Genomic DNA, 23,923 nt, shown 5'->3' on the forward strand with positions numbered 1-23,923 from the left:
TTCCATGACGAAGACAGATTGCATGTGGAGGGGTGCATTCAATTTCGTGCTGGAGATGTTTTCTGATTCAGCGGTTTCTGCCGCAAGAGCTGAATGGGAAGTGATGAAATTAAGATCAAACTGAAATCCACATTTGTAGTTACTTTGCCAGAAGAGTCTCTAAATCTCAAAAGGTATGGTGTAAAGAGAGTAATAAAAGCATCATTAGGTCTTACTGTGCTTTGCAATAGGAGGTGACAAGTGTAGAAACAGTTCCTTTTTTTTTAATGGGAGGTATGTGCCATTTTGTTGGTTCCATGTCAAGAAATATGATTACCTATTCATCGTAGACTACTTGTATTGCAGTGGATAGAACATACCTTCCCCTAGCCAACTGGGTTTCACTGTTTCTACGTTAATATGATTTGCATTCATATTTTTCTTTTTTTTATTGAGATTGGTCTCTGATGGAATAAACTCTGTTCCAGGTTATGTACATCATGGCTTGTATGCAACATTTTTAGATTAACAGACTTGATGCAGAAATCCCTCTTAAATTTCTGTCTGCTTACTTTCTCTTTTGAAACTGCTGGGCCAACCTTTTCAGACATATTTGATTATTTTTTTTAAATATTTATTTATCTTTTAATGTAAAGGATAAACAGCACAAACTAGCATAGTGTGGTCTTCTTGGTACCAGTGAGAGTCGAAATCTTCCACAGATGCAGCCCCCCCCCCCCCTTTGGCGCCGTTTAGGCGTCTCTCCATTGTGCTGGTAGCATTGTTACAAGATTTTTGAAGAAGCTTCTCTGAATTTAACTGGTAAAAAATAAATGGTTTTGTTAGGTTACATTCAAAATGTTCATCTTCTACTTGTTACCTTAAAAGCGACATTTCCTTTAGCAACTCTACATCTGTGTCCAGAATTTGGTACTTCAGTTTATTATTAATATAAATTGTAATGTAATTCAACTAAGCACAGAATTCCACCCCTACCTATATTCAATCAAGTGGACTGGAGGAATATGTTCATTGCTTTCAGGCTTTTTATTTCTCCAAGTCTGTGGTCTTGAATCAGGGCAACGGGCGTCATTGCAGTTAAAAATCAGCCGGACAAAATCTATATGATTTTTTAATGCGGTGACTTTTGATTGGTGTAACAGCCATGCCAGGCTGCCTGTTAGATCCATTTCGGTTTTTTGGACCCATCAGCGATGAGGAGTGTGACTTGACTATTCCCATTATTACTACCTGTTGATCTCCCAAAGGAGATGGCAATATTTTGCCCAGATGTCGCACCCTGTGGTGAGAAATGGAGATAAACTTGCCTGCATATTGTTTTTCTTTTTATTGTTTTTTGTGTTGATGTTAACTACCAAAGAAATGTTGTTATTTGTTTCTTGAGAAAGTGTGGAGCCTGTGCCGATATCAGGAGCATTTCTTCTTCTTCTTCTTCTGTTTTTTTCCTAGTGCACCACAAAATATTGTTTTTCTCCCAGCAGTAGTGATGATGACATGTGTCAGTTCTTGCTTGCGTGAAATTGTGGTTATGTGTCCGGTCTTTGTTTGGTAAGGGTCTGTTTTTGGACTTGAACTTCCAGGAGGGGAACACAGCTGTTTCACAAGGCAAACAACAACAGCGAAAGAATGAAAGAGAGAAAGAGACTTGTTTGGAATAAGTAGAGACATATTGCATTTGTCCCGTAGTGGTACATTGTGTCTCAACTTTGTCTAAAGAAGTTATATTTATTATCTATTCTGTGAACCTGCTACTCTGAGGGGTATCAGTGGCTTAATGTAATTATGAACAAAGTGTTATGATTATTACTCCTTAACGTCACTTTGATTTCATAGAAATTGGCTTGAAACTGGAGTAAGGAGTAATATGGCCCTGTATTAATTTTAATGCCACACATTTTCTCCAGATACTTTGTGAACAAAAGAAAGGCTTTCCTCTTTTAATTGATATTTGCCATGCTGATGAATTTGTGGCCACTGCCCAGTGTGTACTGTAACATGTGAGCTATTCACTGCACAGCCCAGTGTTTTCAGTGTGATTTACGGTTTAGTGCTCCACTGAAATTTACGGAGAGCATTCAGGAGAGGCGATAAAGGTGCGTGCGCGCACCGTAAATCAGGAGACTGGGATTCACCAGGCATTGAGGCTGTCTCTCGGCCATCTCATTCTTAGCTCTGCGACTGATCCTCTTTGCAGTGTGAATCCTGTGTAGCCGTGAGTGCCGATGCTCGTCAGTAAATCAGGGCTGAAGGAGCAGAGTGTAGAAGCTGAGCTTGCTCAGAGAAAGGAGCAACATCGGTATCACAAATTGGTCCACGCAACCACTTGTCTCCAAATGCTCTCCTGTGCATACTTTTAAACCTTCTAATGAACCATCATTATTTTGTTTGTTTTGTTTGTTTTACTAGCATTAAAAGCATCAACACGACTGAAATGATATCGACAAGACAGGTCTTCTTTCAGCATTGTTTTTCCCAATAAGTTCCCCACCCTGAAATAAAAGAAGTGACAATAATGCACTTGCATGCCCCATAATGCCTCAGCTATGCTTCAAAATGCCATGCCTAATATTTCCACTCCGTTGCTCAGTCTTTAAGCAAGCAAGCAAGCACTCTTCCATTATTGGCATTGGCTTTCACACCAACAGTGTGCTGCTATGTCTAGCATGGGAATTGAAGTTTAGTAAAACTTTCCTGACTGTCATGCATAATAAATGTCAAAAAAAAAAAAACCCTCATGCAGACAAAGCATTACAAACCCACTTACCTAACTTGCCTGGGACATCTGAAACTCATTATTGGGCATGTGATGTGAATGGGCTCCTGTCTACCAAAAGTATGGGACCTGTGCCCAAATGTACAGTCTGGCAAGTCAGAGAAATTTTGTGATTGTTTTGTTCAATGCTCACGTTGAAAAGAAAACTAACAAGCAAAAAACGTAAGGAGTTTAGCCCCGGGACTCTTAAAAATGCAATCTTAATGCTCCATGTTGTATTATATCAGCCTTGGGTTTCCCTTCTATGTGCCTCCAGACATGCTGTATGTCCTCCATAGACAAGAATGAGAACAAGTCTGATAGTGAAGATGATCAGTTTGGCTGTTCATATTTGATTGCTTGCCGTAATCCCAAGGACAAATGATGCTCTAGGATTTCTCTCCTTCTTCCTCCTCTGATGCTCCTCTCCTCCCGGCACTTGGAGGTATCGGCATGGTAACAGGAAGACAGTGTTGGAAGCTGAAGAGTAGGAGAGAATTAGTCATTTTGTGTATTGTGGGTTGGATTGAGCAGGGGTGGGGGGGGGGATGGGGGTGTTCAGAGGAGATAGAGGCCAGTTAAGTACTGGAAAAGAAATCATTTCAAAGAAACAAGGAGGATGGAAGTTATGGGCACGAGTTTGGAGCTTATCTGATTCGACAGTGTTTGAGTGGAGAGGAAAAGAGATGGAGTTGCAACAAAGTGGCAGTACGTGATACAAGCAGGACTGACAAAAAGGGTGGGGGGTATAAGATGTGATCGATATCAGCAGGAAGGTCATTAATGGAATGGAATTATGAAATATGAGAAATTAGATAGCAGATAGGAGGTTGGAGATAATAGAGCAAGAGAGAAAAGTTGTGCAAGAGCTGGCCAGTGAGATTGCAGTTAGAGTGTGTGGAAAGTCTGGATGTAAAGAAAAAAAAAATTAAACATTGAATGCACATATTGTTCTTCCATTTCAGTAAAATGTTTGTTGTTGCTGTTTGTGTATCATTGCTCGATTCATAAAAATCAACTGCCATAAAGAATGAAGTGTTTCCTTTAACATTATCTTTCCAGATGATCACATGGTACTTTTTTAGATGATCACATTGCACTTTTTTTTTTAGCTCACCTGAGCCAAAGGCTCAAGTGAGCTATTGCGATCGCCCTTCGTCCGGCGTCCGTCGTGCGTCGTGCGTCGTGCGTCGTGCGTCGTCCATCGTCCGTCGTCCGTCGTCCGTCGTCCGTCGTCCGTCGTCCGTCGTCCGTCGTCCGTCGTGCGTCGTGCGTAAACTTTTTACATTTTCATCTTCTTCTTGAAAACCCCAGGACCGATTTTCATCAAACTTGGCAGGTAGCATCCCTAGGGGGTTAGGAACTCAATTTGTTAAAATGGGCACCATGCCCCACCCAGGGGGCCCCCAGGGGGGCCCAAACCCCCCAAAATTAAGGAATCTGTAAAAATCTTCTTCTCTAGAACCAGAAGTGATAGAGCTAAGTTAATACTATGAGTTAGTACATTGATGACTTTAGTTTTAAGTTTGTTCATGGCAGAATCAGGGGTGCCCCCCTTTGGGACCCAGGGGAGGGGGGTGGGGAAGGGTTCTAATGGGGCCTAAATTGTACATTTTCATCTTCTTCTTGAGAACCCCATGACCCATTTTCACAAAACTTGGCAGGTAGCATCCCTAGGGGGTTAAGAACTCAATTTGTTAAAATGGGCACCATGCCCCACCCAGGGGGCCCCAGGGGGGCCCAAACCCCCCAAAATGAAGGAATCCGCAAAAATCTTCTTCTCTAGAACCAGAAGTGATAGAGCTAAGTTAATACTATGAGTTAGTACATTGATGACTGTAGTTTCAAGTTTGTTCATGGCAGAATCAGGGGTGCCCCCTTGGGACCCAGGGGGGGGGGGGGGGGGGGGTGAGGAGGGGTCCTAATGGGTCCTAAATTGTACATTTTTATCTTCTTCTTGAGAACCCCATGACCCATTTTCACCAAACTTGGCAGGTAGCATCCCTAGGGGGTTAGGATCTCAATTTGTTAAAATGGGCACCATGCCACACCCAGGGGGCCCCCAGGGGTCCCAAACCCCCCAAATGAAGGAATCTTTATAAATCTTCTCTAGAATCAAAAGTTATAGAGCTGAGATAATACTACAAGTTTGTTCATAGGAGATCCAGGGGTGCCCCTCTTGGGTAGGGGGGGGGGGGGGGAGGGGGGGGGGGGGAGGGGGGAGGGGGGTGGGGGGGTGGTTGGAAGGGTCCAAATGGGGGCCTGAATTGTACATTTTCATCTTCTTCCTGAAAACCTCATGATGGATTTTTGTCAAACTTGGCAGGTAGCATCCCTAGGGGTCAATATCTCAATTTATCAAAATGGGCACCATGCCCCACCCAGAGGGCCCCAGGGGGCCCCAATCCCCCCAAATTAAGGAATCTTAAAAAAATGGGCCCTTGATATTGTACATTTTCATCTTCTACTTGAGAATGCCTGGTCAAATTTTGGTAGAGCTGTGAATGATTTAGATTAGTGACTGCGTGAAAGGTGAACTTGCGATACTCAGGTGAGCGCTAGACCCGCGGGTCTCTTGTTTAGATAAAGAGAGAGATGTTGGAGAGAGGAGCAAGTGCAAATTTTGACTGAAGATTTGGAAGTTTGATGCAAAATGACAAGGGGGGAGGGAAAGAAAACTGTTCGCACAGATAATGATGGGAAGTATAAAGGTGTTTAACTGCAATTACTCATCCTACCCCACCCCCCAAGGAAATGGATGTTTGGAGTGTATGATCAAGAGGAGGGCTTAGAAGGTCAAGTTATTGCCTGGATCTATGTATGACTGTTTGGATGTTTCGTATGAAGTGCCGGCTGGTGCATAATTCTGCAAGATTCTACTTCTCTTCCCCCCCCCCCATGCTTTATCACATCCTCTCATTCAGTTTTTTCACTCTTTCTCCCCCATTATTTTGGCACTCATATTCTCACTCCCTGAGTTGCTTTCCTCCATTTTCCTTCTCCTGTATATGTCTTCATTCCACTTTTCTCTCCCTATCACCACTCGCCATGTCTCCCCATGCCTCCTCTATTCCAGCATCCATCTATCTCTCTTCTCTCTCCTTCTTTATTCCACAATCCATTCACCTCTCTCTCATTCCCTCTCTCATAGAGTGCTCTCAAGACTACCAACTCCACCACCTCCTCCTCCTCCTCTTCTCCATTCTCCTCTCTATTTGCCCACCACCGCTCGCTCCTTGTTCCTCCTCCTCCTCCTCCTTCTCCCCCGTCTCCTCTCCCAGCCCAGCCCCCGGGGCTCCGGCCCCCCTCTTTGATCCTGCCGCCTCTCCCCCGTGGCATCCAAATGTTAGCAAACATTTTCCACACAATGTATGCTGGTTTGGCACACTATTCCACCAAGGGGATAGGAGGAGGGAGGGGGGGGGGGTGGGGGAGAGTGTTGGAAATTGTGGGAGGGGGGAACACTACCTAATACTCATGCTGAGCTCTTCTCCATGAACTCCCCACCCCCACCCCCAATAAAATGATGATTTCGTGAAGCATTTCTGAACAGACAACTGCTGTAGGGTCAGAGGAGTCAAAAGGGAAATGAACAAGGTAGAACTAGAAATGAAATATGACGAGATAATCTCTATTTGATTTCTGACTCACCACTCTCGGTAGCAAATGTGGCAAATTTTCAGCTAGTATGATGGGAAGTACTTCCTCATGTGTGGTTTTGTTTCTTGTTTCAACACAAGTGACGATTTCTTCAGGTGTATTCATTTTTCTTTCAAAAAGACAGAACACTTCTTCTGCACCACAATGATAAAATGTTGGACTTTATTTTGGTACTTTGATACTTCTTTAGCAAACCAGACACTCCCTAATTCTAAGTAAGGGGATTAAAGAAGAAAGAAAACAACTCATCTCAGACTTGCTTTGAGTTGCCGAAATGGTTGAATACTAGCTAGCACCAAGCACTTACACACACATGGTGTAAGAAGGGATGGGTGTGTAGGGGTGACTTGGTCCCCACTATGCAAGCTCTGCAAATTAGTAACCTACCTACATGTATACTTTATACTATCTACTGTAAAAGTGGATATTTCCGCATGAGTAAATTTTCGTGCTCGGCAGGGTAAAATAGATTTTGTGTATTTTTAATTTTGTGGAATCAGGACATTCACTACTGGAACATATGGCATGCAAAAATATTCACTTGCTTTTATTTTCACGCTAGCGTCTGGTTGCACGAAAATGGGCGAAAATTTCCACACTGCGAAAAATTTCCACTTTTACAGTATTGTGTTGGTGACTGGCTCTTTTCTACTTTACTCTTATGTTGAGGTAACAGCAGGATCCTGCAAGTATAATTTTGATGCAATGCCTAATGCAATGTGCTTTTTGCATTTGGAGGTGAAGATACATTTAACATACAATTCTGTGAAATTAGACATGGCTAAAGTAGATACATACATGTTCATCATTTAAGTCATATCTACAAATTACTGTTTCTGGAAGGAAACATTCCAAATGGTTCTTAGAAGGTTCAAAGGTTTTTGGACAAGTTGAAAATGATGGGATAAGTTGCGAAGCTGTGAGAAGGTTTCGTAGTTGGAGACTGTAGAAACAACTTTCATCATATTCATTTCCAAGTTGGGTATGTCAACATTGATATCTTGCTTACTTTTTGTCTATCATTTTTAACATGGCATGATATTTTGCTTTCCTCCCCCCCCCCCCTTTGTTTTAGCTGCATCATTCTGGAGATAGATGTTCCTATGGGCAAACATTGTTGTTTCACTTGCCATCGTCCTTCCTTGTCGGGCCATTTCAAAGTCGGAATTTCGGAGTAAACATTAGCAGGGAAAGAAGTCGTACATTTCTCCATGGGGAAAAAGAGTTTCCCTTCCATCTTCAGCGGTTTTTCCTGATTTTCTGTACACTGTGATCTGTCTTCTACCCTAGCACCAATGTGACATTCATGCAATATTATTTCATAATGTTTGTTTGTTTGTTTGTTTGTTTGTTTGTTTGTTCAGTGATGTAGTTTTACTTCAAGAAAGAAACAAAACCTTAAAGAGCATGTTTCTGGATGATCTCTGCGTCTTTGACATAAGAAAGTGTATTTCTCTGTGCCTCTATCAGAATTTATTCATCGCATATTGATCCATTTCCCCGTGGATAAAATGCATTTTTGTGTGTATGTCTGTGTGTGTGTATGTGTATGTGTATGTGTAACCCTCTCTAGGTACTGACTAATCTTCTAGCCATAATATTGCTTTCCTTTCAATTGATTTTTGTTTTCTCTCTCTCTCTTTAAAAGAAAGGGAGAAAGTTGTGGAGTGGAATGGACTATATTGCACTTGAGGAACAGTATTGGTCCCTGGAAGTTTTACCCCCGTTTGTTGGGTTGGAAAGCACCCCTATCGCCCGGGGGCCTGCCTTCTCTGGTAGCCCCCTCAGAGCCTACCTGTCAGCCCCAGCAATTATGGCACCACATAATGGGAGCCAGGGTTTATTACCACCACAACTCTCTCTCACTTGAAAGGAGGAAGGGAGAGGTAAAAAAAAATAAAGGGGAAGGGGGCAAGAATCAAGATGAAAAAAAAAAAGAGGGAGAGAGGATGAGAGAGGAGACTTGAAGTGGAAGGAGTAGAGTAAGTAAATCAGTAGAGAAAGCTTAGATGTGAAGTGGTAAACTTTTTCTCTGTGTAGTCTTGATTATGCAGTCCTCACTCCTCCCTCATGCATCTCTGTGTTTTGTACTGGACATAAGGCTCCCCTGTTATATTGTTACAGTCATTGAGTGTTCAGAAGTGCATAATCCAAGGTCTGCTTCCATCCTCCCTAAATGATTACAGAACTGTCAAGTTTGTGAGTTGATAGGAATGCCCATTCTTTTGTCTTGGTAGCTAATTTGTGCTCTTACAGCCATGGGGCGTGGCAAATGGCAGGACATTCTCACAAGCAAAATCTGTCCCTTCGACTTTGTAAAAGCTGTTATTTTTGTGAGGGTTTTACTTTCCCGAATTTTGCAAATCACTGTTGGCCCACGAATTTAACAACACGTGAAAATGTAACCACACGCTAGGGTATCATCGCACATACTGCAGCATTGGTGTCAACTGGCGGAAAAAAAAGCATTGCAAAAATGTCTGTGCCCTCCTCATATGCAAAAGTAACAACTTTTACAGTATGTCATTTATCTACAAAGGGGGAATGGCATTTTGGTCATGCATAGAATTACGAATCTTGAGCCCATGTACCCAACAGACCAATCACTCGAACCACAGGACCTCTATGCTCTGTGATCTTCAGATGACATTCAAGTCACTGATTTCCTGAAACGTTTTTATTTCTTGGTCATTGATTTGACATTTTCAGTAGAATACCAGTGTTTCTGTCAGAGATGTAAAAGGAATAGTGCACAATTAAAAACGACAAAATTGTGATACTGATGTTAATCCTTGGGCCAAGAGATGTCATGCAAGCCAGTTGGGCATCCTCTGGTGAATTTGTAGAACTGAGGAAGATCTGCTAAAGAGGGCTGGCTGCTGATTTTAGTAATTCACCTTGCTTGCATTCATGGGTGATGTTAGCAACCGGGACTAAGCCCAGAAGACTATGGTTGCTCATGTCTCTTGCTCTCTCTGTCTTTCTCTCTCCAACAAAAGTGTGCCTCGCTGCTGCGGCACGTTTTTTCAGCATGGAGGAACACTCGCAAAAACTCTCGTTCCAACGCCTCGCCAACGAGATGAGGCGCGAGGTGTTGGTTCAGGGACCGGTGTTGTCAGTGCCAAGAGAGACTTGGGCTCAAAAAACAGACCTGACCTCGTGTGACCCCCCCCCCCCCCCCCCCCCCCCCCCCAAGAGAGACTGAGAGAGAGAAAGAGAAGGAGTATGTGTTCATCCTCCCAGGTTTTGGACCCACAAACCCCCATGAGACTGGCGTTTAACCTCCTTCGTCTATTAGCAGAGAAAATACTGAGGTGTGAAGTTGGTTCACCCAGGGGATCAGTGTGTGACTTCAGTCTCCAAAGTTCTGTGCCTTGAGTGAGCTCCCTCACTTTCTCTTCCACCCAATCTTCCTCCTCCTTTTCCTCCATCTATCTTCTCTCTTTCTTTATCTTCCTTCCTTTTTTCTTTTCTTTATGCACCTTTATACCTTCTTTTATGTTTTTCTCTCCATTTTTGCATTGGCATGTATAAAGAAGGTATCTCTTCTCCATTACAACTCCCTTTCCTTCATACTTCATGTCGATCTTTTGCATGGCAGAAAACTATCTGTATCGCCTCTCCCCTCAAGGCTCTGTTGGTTGCCTCAGGAACTCCTCTCAATCTCAAAGAGACCAAAAGGCAGGGATCTGGGACCCTAACCATCCCCTACCTGGCTGGTGAAGAAACATGGAATTGGTTAGACGTGGAATCAAACTTCTTCTCGACCCGTGGGGACGAAGGAAGGGTAGACAGGCCTGTTCAGGGCTTGGCTCTAGCCTGCTTCTCGCCATCATCTCATTGGGGGAGAGAGAGGCACCTGCCAATGGGTGGAAATGTTACCCCTTTCATGCTTACGAAATTTCCACCCCAGATTTTTCTAGGAAGTCCGCGGGTGATGCTGTAAGCATATGAAATTGCATCGCGGGGTAAATTCTCGGGTAAAATGCCAGGTGACTTTTCGTAAGTCTTGCCCTAGAACCATCCGTGGTAAACTTGCGGGTGTCCCCGCAAATTCCTGGGTGAGACTGTAGCATGAAAGTAATTGCGTGTAAACTGCCAGGTGAAATCAAAGGTCAGCCAACCAACAGCATCTTGCAAGCCATTTCACGCATGCGCCACAACATGTACTTGCACTGCGGAAGAGCGGGCGAGAGAAATTCAAGCAGGATCTCATTCGCTACTTTAAAAGATATTTCTCCCGAGTATTCATTCCCCGTTTGATTCCCCGTCAGATCTCCCTGGTGATCACCCCAGCGACTAGCGTGAAAGGGGGATGTTTCTACACATCCGTAGATCTCATGAAAGCGATGGAGTCTGGACTGCTCTACTTTCCTTATTAAGTGGGTTGTGAGGTCCTTGGCTAGGTCTCTGACCAAAGTTTTTACCCACCATGCAGACGAAGACTGACAGGTTTGAGTTTAAAATCCAGACCACGTGCCAAACCAGCCCCTCTGTTTTCTCTATTTCCCTCTCTAGATTTTTTTTTGTTCAAAATCTGGTTTCTTATGCGCTCTTCAGAAAAAAAAAAGAAGAAAAGATTGAAGTACTCATATGGTTTTTACATTCAGTCATATGGCCTCTTTCTGCAACCTAGAGGTTTTGCACAATCAATCTTTTTTTCTCCCCCCCCCCCCCTTTTTTTTCATATCATTTTGAAATTTCATATGAGAATAGGTTCAGAACTGGTCTTGGCTGTGTATCTTATCTTATCTGCCCTAAAAATCCCCTTTCCCAGCTCCATCGTAATCTATTCACTCTTATAATTAACAATCTGTAGCATAACAGCTCACATTTGGAACCCAACCTCAAAAGTCCCGTCAAATGATGATACCCCACTGATTGGTCAGTTTTGGCTTTGATAGTACTTTGCGTTTCCCTTTGTCCTTCAGGCTGTATGGATGGCATCAATTTGGTGGGAAAGAAACATTTCTTTTACCTTTTTATCTCTGTTTCTTCTCTTTTTCGTCTAATTTTTTCATTGTTTGGTGCATTCCCCCCCCCCCCGACTCAGTTGGATTTGACCCAATTTTCACAAGAGTGGGAAAAACCTGTCACAGTTCGAATTTTTTGCCCAGCAGTATTGTGATGGATTAGATAAGAATCGTCCAGTTGATATCAATGGCACTTGCATTCATGATTTGAAAATACATGTATCTACTGTGAATGAGGTTGTATTAACCACACTATCTTCCCTGCTGAAACGGGTCAAAATTAAGGGTGTGGTTTATACACCATTGCAGGCTTTTACTTACTACTAGTACTAGTCTACATGTCTGCATATAGTATGCAGACAGTTTTCACTAATGTGTACAATCTACCATTCTTAGTGTGCCTGTGGATTGTTAAGGTCCTGTCACACCTTTCCGGGCAAGCCTTGCATGTGATTGGTGAAGAGCAGTCTTTGCTACCTGGAGATCCCCGCAAATGGTCAGCACATGACAGTACCAAGAACGTATCTTGTCCGTATTCACCCGGAGGTGCGCACGCAAATCCTATTTACCTGCAGCCATGTTTAGGCCCTGTCACACCTTTCCGGGCAAGCTACGCGGGCTTCTTCTTTGTGGGGATTTTCCAGCATACCGGGCAATTTTTGAGGTGGACAAGGATTTTGGGCGAGTTTTGCATGCGTCTTACTCCCTGGACGTGTGCTACTCAATGAAGATGACGGAACTCAACATCTTTATTCCATTCTTTAGTGAAAATGAATTCCTCTTTTTTTACACAGTTATGACTAGAGAGCATTTAGCGTAGCTTGCATTCTCAACATGCTGGCAACTGACTTCGAATGGATATGAAATTCAGCAGTACAGTATTAGGGACATATTTCTCTGACACCTGTTCAGAGATAACACCAGAATGGATGGTATAGCTTGAAGAGGGCTGGCCCCTTGATTGAAGCACTGGTGGGTGGGAAGGTGGGTCTATCTCAAGCGGAAAGAAGAATTGTTGTAGCTGCCTGCAGCGTTTGGCTTCATGATGCTGGTGGAGCATTTGTCCAATGAAGTCGATTGTTTCCTCTCAAGATGAACGGCTGATGCCTTGAATAAGGATTCAAACCTGAATAATATGTAGAAGGAATTCTGACTTTTTTTTTTGTCCTCAGCACCCTGTAGACAATTTCCACCGAGTGGTGTATGCTTCTGATATGGGATACAACTTTAAAAATGAAATATACTTCAGACAAAAAAACAGAAGAACAAAAAACAAAAACCGTACAATAGGTACAGCTGGCAGACGTACTCTTCTGGTATCAGTTACAACTTTGAAAATGAACTTTGGTGGAGAAGAGAGCACGTAAAAACCAGAAAGCTAGCTATCCCTTTTAATTGGTAGGAAGAGAATTCAGGAGGGAAGTTAGGGATGAAGAATTTGAAAACCTTCGTTGATTTCATTGAGGAGAGACCCTGGGTGTGCGCATAGCACTCCACTGTGGTATGCTACAACATTTGCTCTAGGTAAACATGGGGTATAGGAAAAATAGAGGAGATCGCTGAGAGAAGAGAGAAAGGGGGGCCGAAATTCAAACCTCTCCAATTCAGGCGCCCAGTGCACTCACCAGAAAGAGAGAGAGAGAGTTGGGGGGGGGTGGGGGGGGAGGGGGAGAGGAAAATTCGGACAAAGCCCCTCTCATTTGCATATGAATTGTCCCAAATCTATGCTTGTCCTTTTCAAGACTGTCCCTGTGTGCAGAGTCTGTGAAATGGCAGTGGATTGTTCATGAATTGGCAAAACAGTGTGGACCTTACAGCTTTGAATACAGACACTCACTCAAGGGGGGGAACATAGAATGAAAAAGTGGTCCTCTTATGATGTACATTTGTGTTTGTTTGTTTGTGTGTGTGTGTGTGTGTGTGTGATGTGTTTGTGTTTTCTTTCTTATCTTGAAGTGGCTTGCTCTTGTATGCCAGTATTGATTTATTTATTGTTTGCTTGAGTGTTTTGTTGTTGCAGAAAGGTGAAGAGATTTTAAAAGGGTTGGTGAAAGGGAAGAGGGGAGTGAGGGGGGGGGGGGGGGAGATTGGTTTGGGTAAGAAAGAGAAGAGGCGAGCTGACAAAAACTGGCCCGAGCTTAATGGAAGCTTTTAACGAGGACAGGGTCTTCGCACATATCTATCAAAGGGTGGTGCTGAATGGAAGGAGAATAGGGTGCAATTAGGAGGTGAGGAATTTTTGAGGAATACCCGTGTTTGGTGGGCGTCCTCCCTAACACTTTCCAGAGCAGGCGCATCAGTAGTCGTTCGTTCAGATTGACAGGGTTTTTTTTTTTTTCTTTCTTCTCTTCTCCCGTCGAACTTATTTGATAAAAGCCCACCTAGAAGTAGTGAGCCCTCTGTTGATAGCTTTGGATGCAGACACACTCTCTTCTTTATTGTCTTTCAGTCTGATCCTGCATTTGCAAAGTTGTTTTCCATCTTGTGTCCCACGTGATTTATGACCATACTTAAATTCCTAAACTCTTGACTGGGTCAGTGATTCTTGGTATTAGATTACTTTGTTTAAAGAAAACAACAACCACTTCAGTTGAAATAAAGATGACTTATAATGAATGTTAATTTGTGCATATCTTTCTGCCTTTTCTTGTAGAGCGTTCAAGCGATCCAGACCCAGAAACAGAAGTGGAAGAGCCTGAAGTGGACGAAGGAGTGGACCGACCAACAGCAGGAAGTAAGTATCGCCATGGCAACTGGGCTACAGGGTGGAAGAGGGTGAACTATAGCCCTCATTTGGAGAAAGGGGATTTGTGTCGTGCCTGAAATATATCCACAAATTACTTTTCCATGGGGTGATGACAAAGAGTACTGTCACCTTAAAGGAGCTGGGGAAAGGTGAAAGTTTTGTGGAAAGAGAAGGGCTGATCACATCTTCTTACATCGAGAGATGTGATCTTGAGTTTGCAGACCAGAGGACCCGATGAATATGATGAGAAGTGAAAAGATGCATGCCATCTTTGGTGGAGACACCTTCTGCCATTTGATGGAGAAGGAGCCCCCCAAAGAGATGGTCATTTTTCTACCTACCACAGTCGGGCAGCAGATACATATGACAATTTGAATGTATCTGGACAAGTGATTAGAAAGTTCCCACCACTTCAGTCATTGAATAAAAAGATATCTTGGTTCGTGATTGTGATATTACTTGCATATTGGTCCTCTTATACTTTTGATAAAATCCAACTGGCAAATATGAATTATTGTCATATACTAGTAATGGAACCGTTGTAGGAGGTGTTCCTAATTCATCTGGAGCAAAGTCACAAAGATGCAGTTTTCCGATTAAGAAATGTATAGTAAAACTGAAGCTGGCTGGCAAATTTTAATCAAAAGAGTGACTCATTTTTGTTAGTCCTGATATGTGGGGCTTTAGATTGTGCAGTGGATTTCAATGCTCATATTTCAGGATGTTTTTCCAAGTTCACTTGGATTTTCATTGATCTGTTGCATATTAATGTCATCGCCTTTGCATAATATCTCTATACTTGTTGATGCTCCCCTGGGGGCAGCCTAGGTAGGGAAAGTGGGGGATGGATCATCACATCATAGACGATGGTCCACATTTGAGTGGACAGGGTGGCTACTGTCAGGTGGCACAAGTGATGACTGTTTCAGATTAAAAAGCTCTTGAAACTGGAGTGGCCGTTTGTGTCTGCTGCATGGCCTGTCTGTCTAGTATCATAAGGGTGCAAAGTCTTTGGATTTTTTTTTTCTTCTTCCCTTCAAGATGTCTTTCTTGTTGAGTGTAGATCTTGCATTCTTGGTTGTTGTCATTGGTTTGATTTTTTTTTTCCTCATTAGTGGTGTACGACTATTGTTCCCATGAATGAAATTTTCACTCATTTCATTTACCCTTCCATACATACTCCACCCAGTCTGTTTTTTTTCCCCCTAACCTTCATATGAAACATTTAGTCTCATTTAATGTCCCCCAATCAAGCATAGAGAAATTCATACTTTTTAGTAAACTGTGCAGTTGTCACATTTGTTAGAAAACAAAAAAGACAAACTTTGTATCATTATTTCATTTCTCCCTCTCTTCTTTTCTGTTTTCTCTCTTTCTTTCATTTTATTTTTGTCTGTCTCCTGTGCATGTCTGTCTTGTCTGTCTGTCTGTCTGTCTGTCTGTCTATCATTTTTATTTCCACTTCTGTAGCAAAGCCTCAATTTTCTGAGACCGGCAAAATGACGAGAGCCCATAAGATAGTGAAGCCGCTGAACAGCTCAGTCAGGCTAAAGTGCAAGTCCACGGGACACCCTAGGCCCTTGGTGACGTGGCTGAAGGACGACGCGGAAATTGTCAGTGCGGACGGCCAGCGCCCCCGCCAGTTCACTCTCAAGTTGAGCCACTTAAAACCGGAAGATAGCGGCACCTACCGGTGCATTGTGTCAAACGAGCATGGCCGCATAAACGCCACATATATTTTAGACGTTGTAGGTGAGTCGCAAGGGAGGGATTGTCGGGGGCAGGAGAAGGGGGTGGAATCGGTTGGAGGGGAAGAAGGAGGGGGTGCTCCTGGCATCTTCTGTGCCCCTCAAGCTTGGTTCACTTTCAGTAGCCCTTGATCATGGGAAGAGAGATAAAAGGGGAAGGGATATATTTGGGTGTGTGAGGTGGGCTTAGCAGGTCCCGTATAGTGGAGCTCAACCCCTGCAACTACTGAAGGGGCGGGGGTGGGGGAGGGCAGTGTTGTAAATACACTTAACTCTTTTCATTTTTTCTTGGTAAGGCAGTGGCATATTGTTGGCTAATATGCAACATGACCATAGATCTTTCTCTAGGCTCTCGATGTCAGGCATGTAAATCTACACTTTTAGGAGCTTACATCGGGTTCAATTCAAAATTTCTTTGCCTGGTACGTGTGAGAAGCAATATATTTATTGGAAACCATTTGTTGATTTAATAAGAAAAGGGAGAAAAAGTTATAAACCGTAGTTCTGCCCTGAGTAGGGAAGGAATTGTGATTTTCTTTTTTAATCATCAATATCATGTGGAAAATTGATGAACCAAAGGGAAATGCACCTGCTGAGTCACTGAGTAGAAATACACTTTCAGCTATTCCTTTACTATGCATGATATTTCTTGCCCACTTGTGTGGAGTTGTCTGTATTTGTGTAAAACAACAGAAGAAAAAAAGCAACCCAACTCACGTTGAAGTCCCGCTGTGTGAAATTAATTTTGTTTCTTCATCTCAAAATATGGCATCGTCCCCTCTTAAATTTGATGTGTGTGCATCCCCCTTAACCTGTGGTTTGCAATGCGTATCCCGTCTCTTGTTTAGCTCTCAGTCTGTGTGGAGTAGATAGATGTAGTTAGCATGACTCTCTTATGTTTCTGTGTTTCTGTGTGTTGATTCTGCATGTAGCATGACATAGCACCCAAACACCAGCTAGAAAAGTAGTCTTTGGTTTTGAGGCGGACTTTTGAAATGTGTCTGCCTTCCATGGTCATATATTTTGTATTCTGTTACAATTGCATGTCACGGGAAGTGTAACAATTTTGCATTGCAACTGGATTTTAGAAGAGGTTCAAGTTGTGGTTTGAAGCGTAAGACACACTGATGACACACCATGTGTCTTCATGATTTAGTAACCATTGCTCCATTTTTTCTGCCCCCATCCCTCCCCCCACCCTCTTACTCATTCCCATCCCGCCTTCTTTATTCCAGATAAAATCAATAAGAAACCCGACCTGGTTGGGGAGCACCCGGTCAACACGACGGTGGAGTTTGGCGGCACCACCTCGTTCCAGTGCCGGGTGCGCAGCGACATGACGCCCCACATCCAGTGGCTGAAGCAGGTGCCGAGCGGCGCCTCGGCCAAGCACGCCAACGCCACCATCCAGATGAACGGCCAGTACTTTGTGGTGCTACCCGCCGGGGACGTGCTGGTGCGCCCAGACGGCTCCTACCTCAACAAGCTGATGATCTCCTATGCCACGGCGGAGGATGCAGGCATGTACATCTGCCTGGGAGCCAACACCATGGGCTACAGCTTCAAGAGTGCATTCCTGGAGGTTCTGCCAGGTAGGTGTCCAGTTATGCCACCTCCTTTTAAGACCTGGTAGCGTGGGAAGAGAAGGTTTGCTGAGATGAATTGATCTTCGTCGCTCCTTGCTGCCCACCAGGGAACATTCGTTAATCACGAGTAGCGCATGCCTGCTAGAATAGGATTGCCCATCAGTGAATATGCGCACCGAAGCATATGCTCATCAGTGACGTTTGCCTCTGTTTTAGATTTTTCAGCTGAAGAAACAGTTGAGATTCTTCGGCTGCGTGTGTGTTGCATTTTAAGCTGTACATAATTCATTACTGTGATTGTAGAATTTGTCCAAGTTGGGCTAGCCTTCCCATTGCACGGTCTCCCCGTTCTACCAAGTCCTTTTAACCTCTCTCATGACCACCAACCACAACGCAAAGATGGTTTGCTTGATGCATAATAGGCTTGTACTCACAACAGTCACAAGTTTTATTGGAGTTTGCCAATCCTGAAAGATCAGGAGCAGTGAGATCACAGACCATCAGGATTTTGTATTCTTTCTGAATGTCGGGGAATTGAGATAATTGCAGTAAATGACCTTACTTTGGCAGTTGTGAAAAGGTCAACTCAGACCCCCCTTTTCTCATACTGTGCAAACAAACCCAAGCAGGGCACTAGGTTTCTTGTCAATTAATGAAGTACAGTGTGGGAATGCATGTTTGTAACCTGATACTATCATAGGCATCCTGTAGAAAAACTCTATGTAACTTTTACTCTAAACCAATCCACCCCTCTCATGTTATTCTCTGCCTCAGACCCCAACCTGAATATGGTGGACCCGAGTCAGCACCAGACACCGCGGAGCCACCACATCAACCAGGGCAGTTGGGGCCAGACGGAACAGGGTCTCCTCATCGGCATCCCGGTCGGACTCGCCCTGGTCTTCGTCGTGGCCGTCATCGTCTGCATGGTCAGTCGCAACAAGGCCGGCGAGCGGCGGCGCACCCCGCCCCCGCCCCCTCAGCTCCCAAACCACCACGTGGCCAAGAAGGACTATGGCAGAGAGTACCTTCACCACGCTAGCCTCTCCTCCCACCACCATCCCCACGGCTTGGACATTGAGCAGTGCGCTCCGCTCACGGGCGGGCCGCAGTGCCCGCCCATCGCCTCCCAACAGACTCTGCACATATACCCCGTGCCAAGCCGGGAGAACGCCCTCAATCGCTACCAGGACGTCCACTCACCGAGCAGCTTCTCGGACACGATGAAGAGCAACAACAGCTTGACGAGTAGCCGGGCCAACATGCACCATCATTTACACCAGCACACAATCCTGCACTGCTAGCAGCTCATTTGCCTTTTAATTTATTCCCAAACATTCACTGTTTCTTTTTTCTTTTTATTTTCAACTTTTTTTTTTTTTTTATAGATAGTGAATAGATATATATCTATATATATATGAACACTTGTACATACCATAGACAGAATATAGAATTTGTACAATCATCCCATTGTGTTGGGATGGCTCACAAACCAAGACGAGGAATGCAAGACAATCTGTAATCGTCTCCGGCTCGGTAACAATGACTAGTACCCAGCTGCCTGTTAATGTGGCAGTAAAGTGCCTGCTTCCGTAGACTTTACCCCAGTGCATGGCACATGGTGTAATGCAACACTTGTACAGGGAGAAGCTCCACGCAAGTCTGTCAATTTATGCTCCATATGTGTACATGATGTCATATATATTTGATTCCTTGAATGTAACATATGTCAGTAAAATGTGTACAGAGAGAGAGAGAGAAGAGAGAAGAATAAAATCTAGTGCCTGTAGGTACTCTTGTAAATGTATATAGTATAAATAAGTACAGATATTTATATATAAGTATATGATTGAAAGAAAGAGAAAGAGAGAGGGTGAGAGAAATAAGAGAGAGAGAGAGAGAAAGAGATAAGGTGTAAGAGTGGGAGAGAGAGATAGAAGGAGAGTGCTTCATAGCAAGAAATTAGGAGAGAAAGATAGAGCTAGGCGTATCGTCGGTATATTTCTCTCACATAGTGTTTAGATGTCTGCAAAATGAGACCGACGTGAGATATAGGAATGTTATCAAAAACAGTATTAGAGGTCACGTCGAACAATGCAGGGAGATATCAGATGGACAAAACTTCTTTTTTTTTCATATATATGTTCGCTTGTTGTTGAGGACCTGTTAGAAGCAGTGACCAAACTAAGACTGGAAATAATGTGGACAACTCATGTGAAGCATTTATGAAGTGTTGTGTATTGTGAACTGTTTCTTGATGTTTCATTTCATTTCTGTCTTACTGGGTTTGTAAGCACTTCTGAGCCCCCTCCCCCATGCAATACACACTTTAACAAGATAAGGACATACATTGTATACCACAAAGCACAATCTTAATATCGTTTGATTCCATGTCATTTATTCAAACCAGAGTGTGGCTGTTGGAAAAGCCAAAAAATACAAAACCACACACAATGTTTTGCATGCACTTGACATTATTTTCATACCCCCATGGGGAAAAAAAAAATCACATGACATACGTGCAAGTGAAGTTTTGACAAGAAATGGAAGGACATAAAATAAAAGTGCATTGACTGCCATCTGTAGTCTCTTTGGTCCCATACACTCTTTTTTTATGTTTGCACTTTTTTCCTTTTTTTTTTTCTTCAAATGCGTGATTGTTACTATGCATGGTTGTCTCAACGCTTTGTCTCATAGATTTTTGTTCTACAAACAATTGCACCAGATTTTGCATATGAGAAATTTCATTCTTGGAAATGATGTGTGTGAGTTTGGAAAGGAAAGAGAAGAAGACATAGCCAAACACAAGACCTCTTCCATAGCGTTTGTTCCATTAGTTCATTTTGAAGTGTTAGCAGATGTGGTTTTGAGATTCTGTCTGCCCGTAGTAAAAATTGAGGTGGGTTGTCACATTCCCATCTTCAGATTGATTAGACTCGTCGAATGAATCAGAATCCTGCAGATTTTCGAAACCCTTACACCATTTTAGGACAAGAGAAGGAAAAAACAAAACAAAAACGTACCGTCTTCCAGATGTATCTTATTTTTTATTCCAAGGATATGCTGTTTGCCTGTTTTTAGTGGTAGGAAAGGTCAGCTTGTGCAAATTCATACTTTTACATTGTCAAAAAGTGACACAGGAATAATAGCACGCTTTTTATTGTCAATTCTTAATTTAAAAGAGGTAATAACCTATTATTATTTCAGCTAGATACAACGTTGCATGTGTATGCTGACATTTTTTATTCGTAGAGGATTTTGAATGCGCAACATAGACATTTTCGTTTTTTACTCTTTGTCAGTTTTTTCTTGTTAAATATCTTGATCATGTCCATCAATTCTAAATTGTGTAGCATACTATACAATGACGGATAACAGTGATTATTATATTTCGTGTGCTGCTCTGTATCAGAAATGGCAAAGCCAGACAAGTAGAATGAACAGTGTCAATGTGTATTTTTTAAAACATCTTTTTTTTTGAGAGAGAGAGAGAGTTTTAGAGTGCAAAATTTTCCACTTGTTGATTGGTGAAAAATAAAAGTTGCCACAATTATTTTTAGAAATTTCCCTAGGTTACCTCAATCTTTCTAACCCTTTTAGTACCAGAGTCAAACTGGATGTGGACAATGTCGATGATACTTACAACTCTGTGTTCGAAGAGAGTTTTGACTGTCGTGAAGAAGACGTGTACTTATGCTCTGCAGATTCAGTAACTCTATGAGATGTAGATAGGAAAAGAAATGTTATCCTTTCGTTGTCTCCACCTTTGCCGGCAGTTTGTTACCATTTCCTGTGGCACCTTTTTGATATATATTTATATTTTTACCCTTCTGATAATTACTTTGTGAAATAAACCATTAAACCCCATTGGTCAGTACTGGACGTTTCTCTTTCGGTGAGCTTGACACTAGTGTTTAGGCTGGAGTGCCTTCTCTCAAAGAGCACACAAAATTCCTGGCCCCTATGTGACTTGCTGTTCTCTGTGCAATAGCAGAGACCATGAAAAAGAAAAAAGAAAAAAAGGAGGGTGTTAGTGGTGTATTCCACAGATTTAGCCCTAAAATTCCAATCAATTATATTCACCACATTTTATCAGGGGGAACACAGCCGTTATATAATTGTGTGGTTATCATTTTTTTGTTTTGTTTTGTTTTTTTCACTGAGATGATGATTTGAATCCAGCAGCATGGAATAAATCTGCGTCAGCTCAGAGTTTGATATTTCCTACCACTTCATAGAGTTGTTTGTCATATGTTAGTTGGAAGTTTCATCGTTTTTGCTTTTGATAAGGCCATTGTTTAGTTTTGCAGTGCTCCGTTCTGATGTTTTTCTCTCAAAGTAGACGTCCTTGGGAGTGGTGACTGGTTGCAACAGCCATAGTTGGACATCGAGAGCAATGTTCTATCTCTCTCAAAAATTCATTAATGTTGAACAAAGCAAACCAGCAGATAAATAGATACCACTTGTTTGTAGGCGTTGAGTTTGTAGAGTTTCTGTGTTCGTTCCTAGAAGACTTGTCAGCATAAAATGATATGTTCTGCCTTTTTTCCCCCTGCGTATCAAACTTGTAAAGTCACATCCTTTTTGTTGAACAGTTTTCAGAAAATTGATCTCACCTTCAAATAATTTGCCACCCCCAATTAAAAAGGGGCGAGTCCTGACTTCATCACAACACCGTGGAAAGTAACATGAACTTCACTTTGTACCCAACTAGCACAAAGATAACGGCGCATGGGTAATTTTTTTGGGAGATACTGGATTATGTGCGGAATATTTTCCCCTGCAGAATTTTGAATGTTAAAAGTGAGAAGTTGGCTGAATTGGTCCTGCCAGAGAAATCAAACTCCACAAATGTTTTCCCCCTTTTACAACACTAGCTTATGACTCATTTTCAACCCCATTCCCTTATTCCCTTATCTCTCCGCTGGAGAATGAAATGAGAAAATCTTGACTGGAGACATGCACTTCTGGTGTATGGTAATGTGCAGTTCATTTTCGTTGTAGTCATAATTTTTTTTTCCCTAGTCAAAATGACATAGATGTTGTTCAGTATTTCCCGTTGGAGTTCATCGCGTACACTTGCACAGAATGTTCCAGTGTTTTTGCTTCTCTGTTTTAGTGGCAATTCTCTCTTGTCATTATTATCATTATTATTTTTAAAGCAAATCTTTGGAAAGAGAGAAGTTGTCTTGGAGTTTGTTGTGAAAGGAGATGATGCTATGTATGAACACTTTTTGTTAACTTAATTCACCAGTACAAAAATGATTAAAAGAAAAGATGAGGAGAGTGGTCTCCATCAATCTTTATAGAAACTTGACAAAAAAAATGGCACTCTGTGTTTTTTTGTGTGTGTTTAGTTTGTATGGATTGTGTGATTGATCTTGCCTCTTGTGAATAATTTTTGGATTAAAGTGACAGAAATGAAAGCACAAAAAGTTATTATGTACAGTAATTTTGAATACTTTGCAAGGGCAGATTTGATCTTCTCCAAAATGAACAGTTTAAATAAAAGTGAAAATAATAATTATGAAGAATCAGCAAATACTTGTGATCCTATGTGCGTGTGTCCCTATGTTTGTGTTAGGAGGTGTGTGGTCATTTGTATTCAAGATATTGCTATGTTAATTTGAAATCTAAATGTGCCTCCAATTACATACAGTCATTTCTGGGCTTCCTCAAATACACCATGAGAAACTAAAGTTAGTTACATGGCCGGCGTAGCCGTGGGGGCCGTGGGGGCCATGGGGGCTCGGGCCCCCACACTTTTTGTGCACCTTACAAAGGAATACATAAGGTGTCATCACTTTGGCCCCCCACACTTTTTTCAACCCGGAAGTACGAAAGTGGCAATAAAATAGAAATAGATAGAGATCTTGAAGTATGGCGGCGGTAAGTTTATGTTTTTTCTCTGAAGACCTTTTTTTATAACACCCGGAAATGGGAGGGGAGAGAATGAGCTGAGGACCTTTATTTTTTATTTTTGCTTGTCAGCTGAAGAAACCCGGAAGTAGACGGGGAGAGATGAGCCGAGGACCTTTTTTTTTTTTTTTTTTTGCTTGTCAGCTCATGAAACCCGGAAGTGGGCCCCCACCCTTTTGAAAATGCTGCGCCGGCCCCGAGTTATGCATGCAAAGGCAGAGAAGTCCAGGGGCACTGCCCAAATTTGAAGTGCACAGATTGTAGCTAACAGAAAGACATGCACATTTCCATCACTTTTAGCAAGGTCAAGTTATGGGTGACCTCTGTGACCTTTGTCTTTTCCCCTATCTACCAGCTCAAAAAAGTAAACTTGAGCCCTTCCATCCACATGGCATAAGTAAACCAGGGATGGTATAGTATTGGTCGAGGTGAGGATTCAGCTATTAACTTTTTGCAAGATACTAAGAAACCACTTTATGAAAGGTTTAAAGGCATATCGTAAGAGGAATTCAAAGTTTATTTGATGAAAATCAGTTTTG

At 42.5% G+C, this 23,923-nt stretch overlaps 1 protein-coding gene across 3 annotated transcripts in view; it reads left to right on the forward strand.

Annotated features, from left to right (window-relative positions):
- The window catches only part of LOC139727667 (fibroblast growth factor receptor-like 1), a 95,687-nt gene extending 73,322 nt beyond the window's left edge, over nucleotides 1–22,365 (forward strand). For 2 of the 3 annotated variants that reach the window (XM_071638647.1, XM_071638648.1), the window contains exons 4-7: nucleotides 14,039–14,119; nucleotides 15,602–15,883; nucleotides 17,115–17,471; nucleotides 18,240–22,365. In XM_071638647.1, coding sequence (XP_071494748.1) covers nucleotides 14,039–14,119; nucleotides 15,602–15,883; nucleotides 17,115–17,471; nucleotides 18,240–18,769 — 1,250 coding nt within the window. In that variant the 3' untranslated portion in view covers nucleotides 18,770–22,365. The remainder of the gene's footprint in view (nucleotides 1–14,038; nucleotides 14,120–15,601; nucleotides 15,884–17,114; nucleotides 17,472–18,239) is intronic. The other variant, XM_071638649.1, reaches the window with a different exon arrangement.
- The last annotated feature ends 1,558 nt before the right edge of the window (nucleotides 22,366–23,923 follow it).

Source organism: Diadema antillarum, unplaced genomic scaffold, assembly GCF_040938485.1.
Source record: "Diadema antillarum isolate AM-2024a unplaced genomic scaffold, OU_Dant_1.0 seq00000140_RagTag, whole genome shotgun sequence".
NCBI classification, from domain to species: Eukaryota; Metazoa; Echinodermata; class Echinoidea; order Diadematoida; family Diadematidae; genus Diadema; species Diadema antillarum.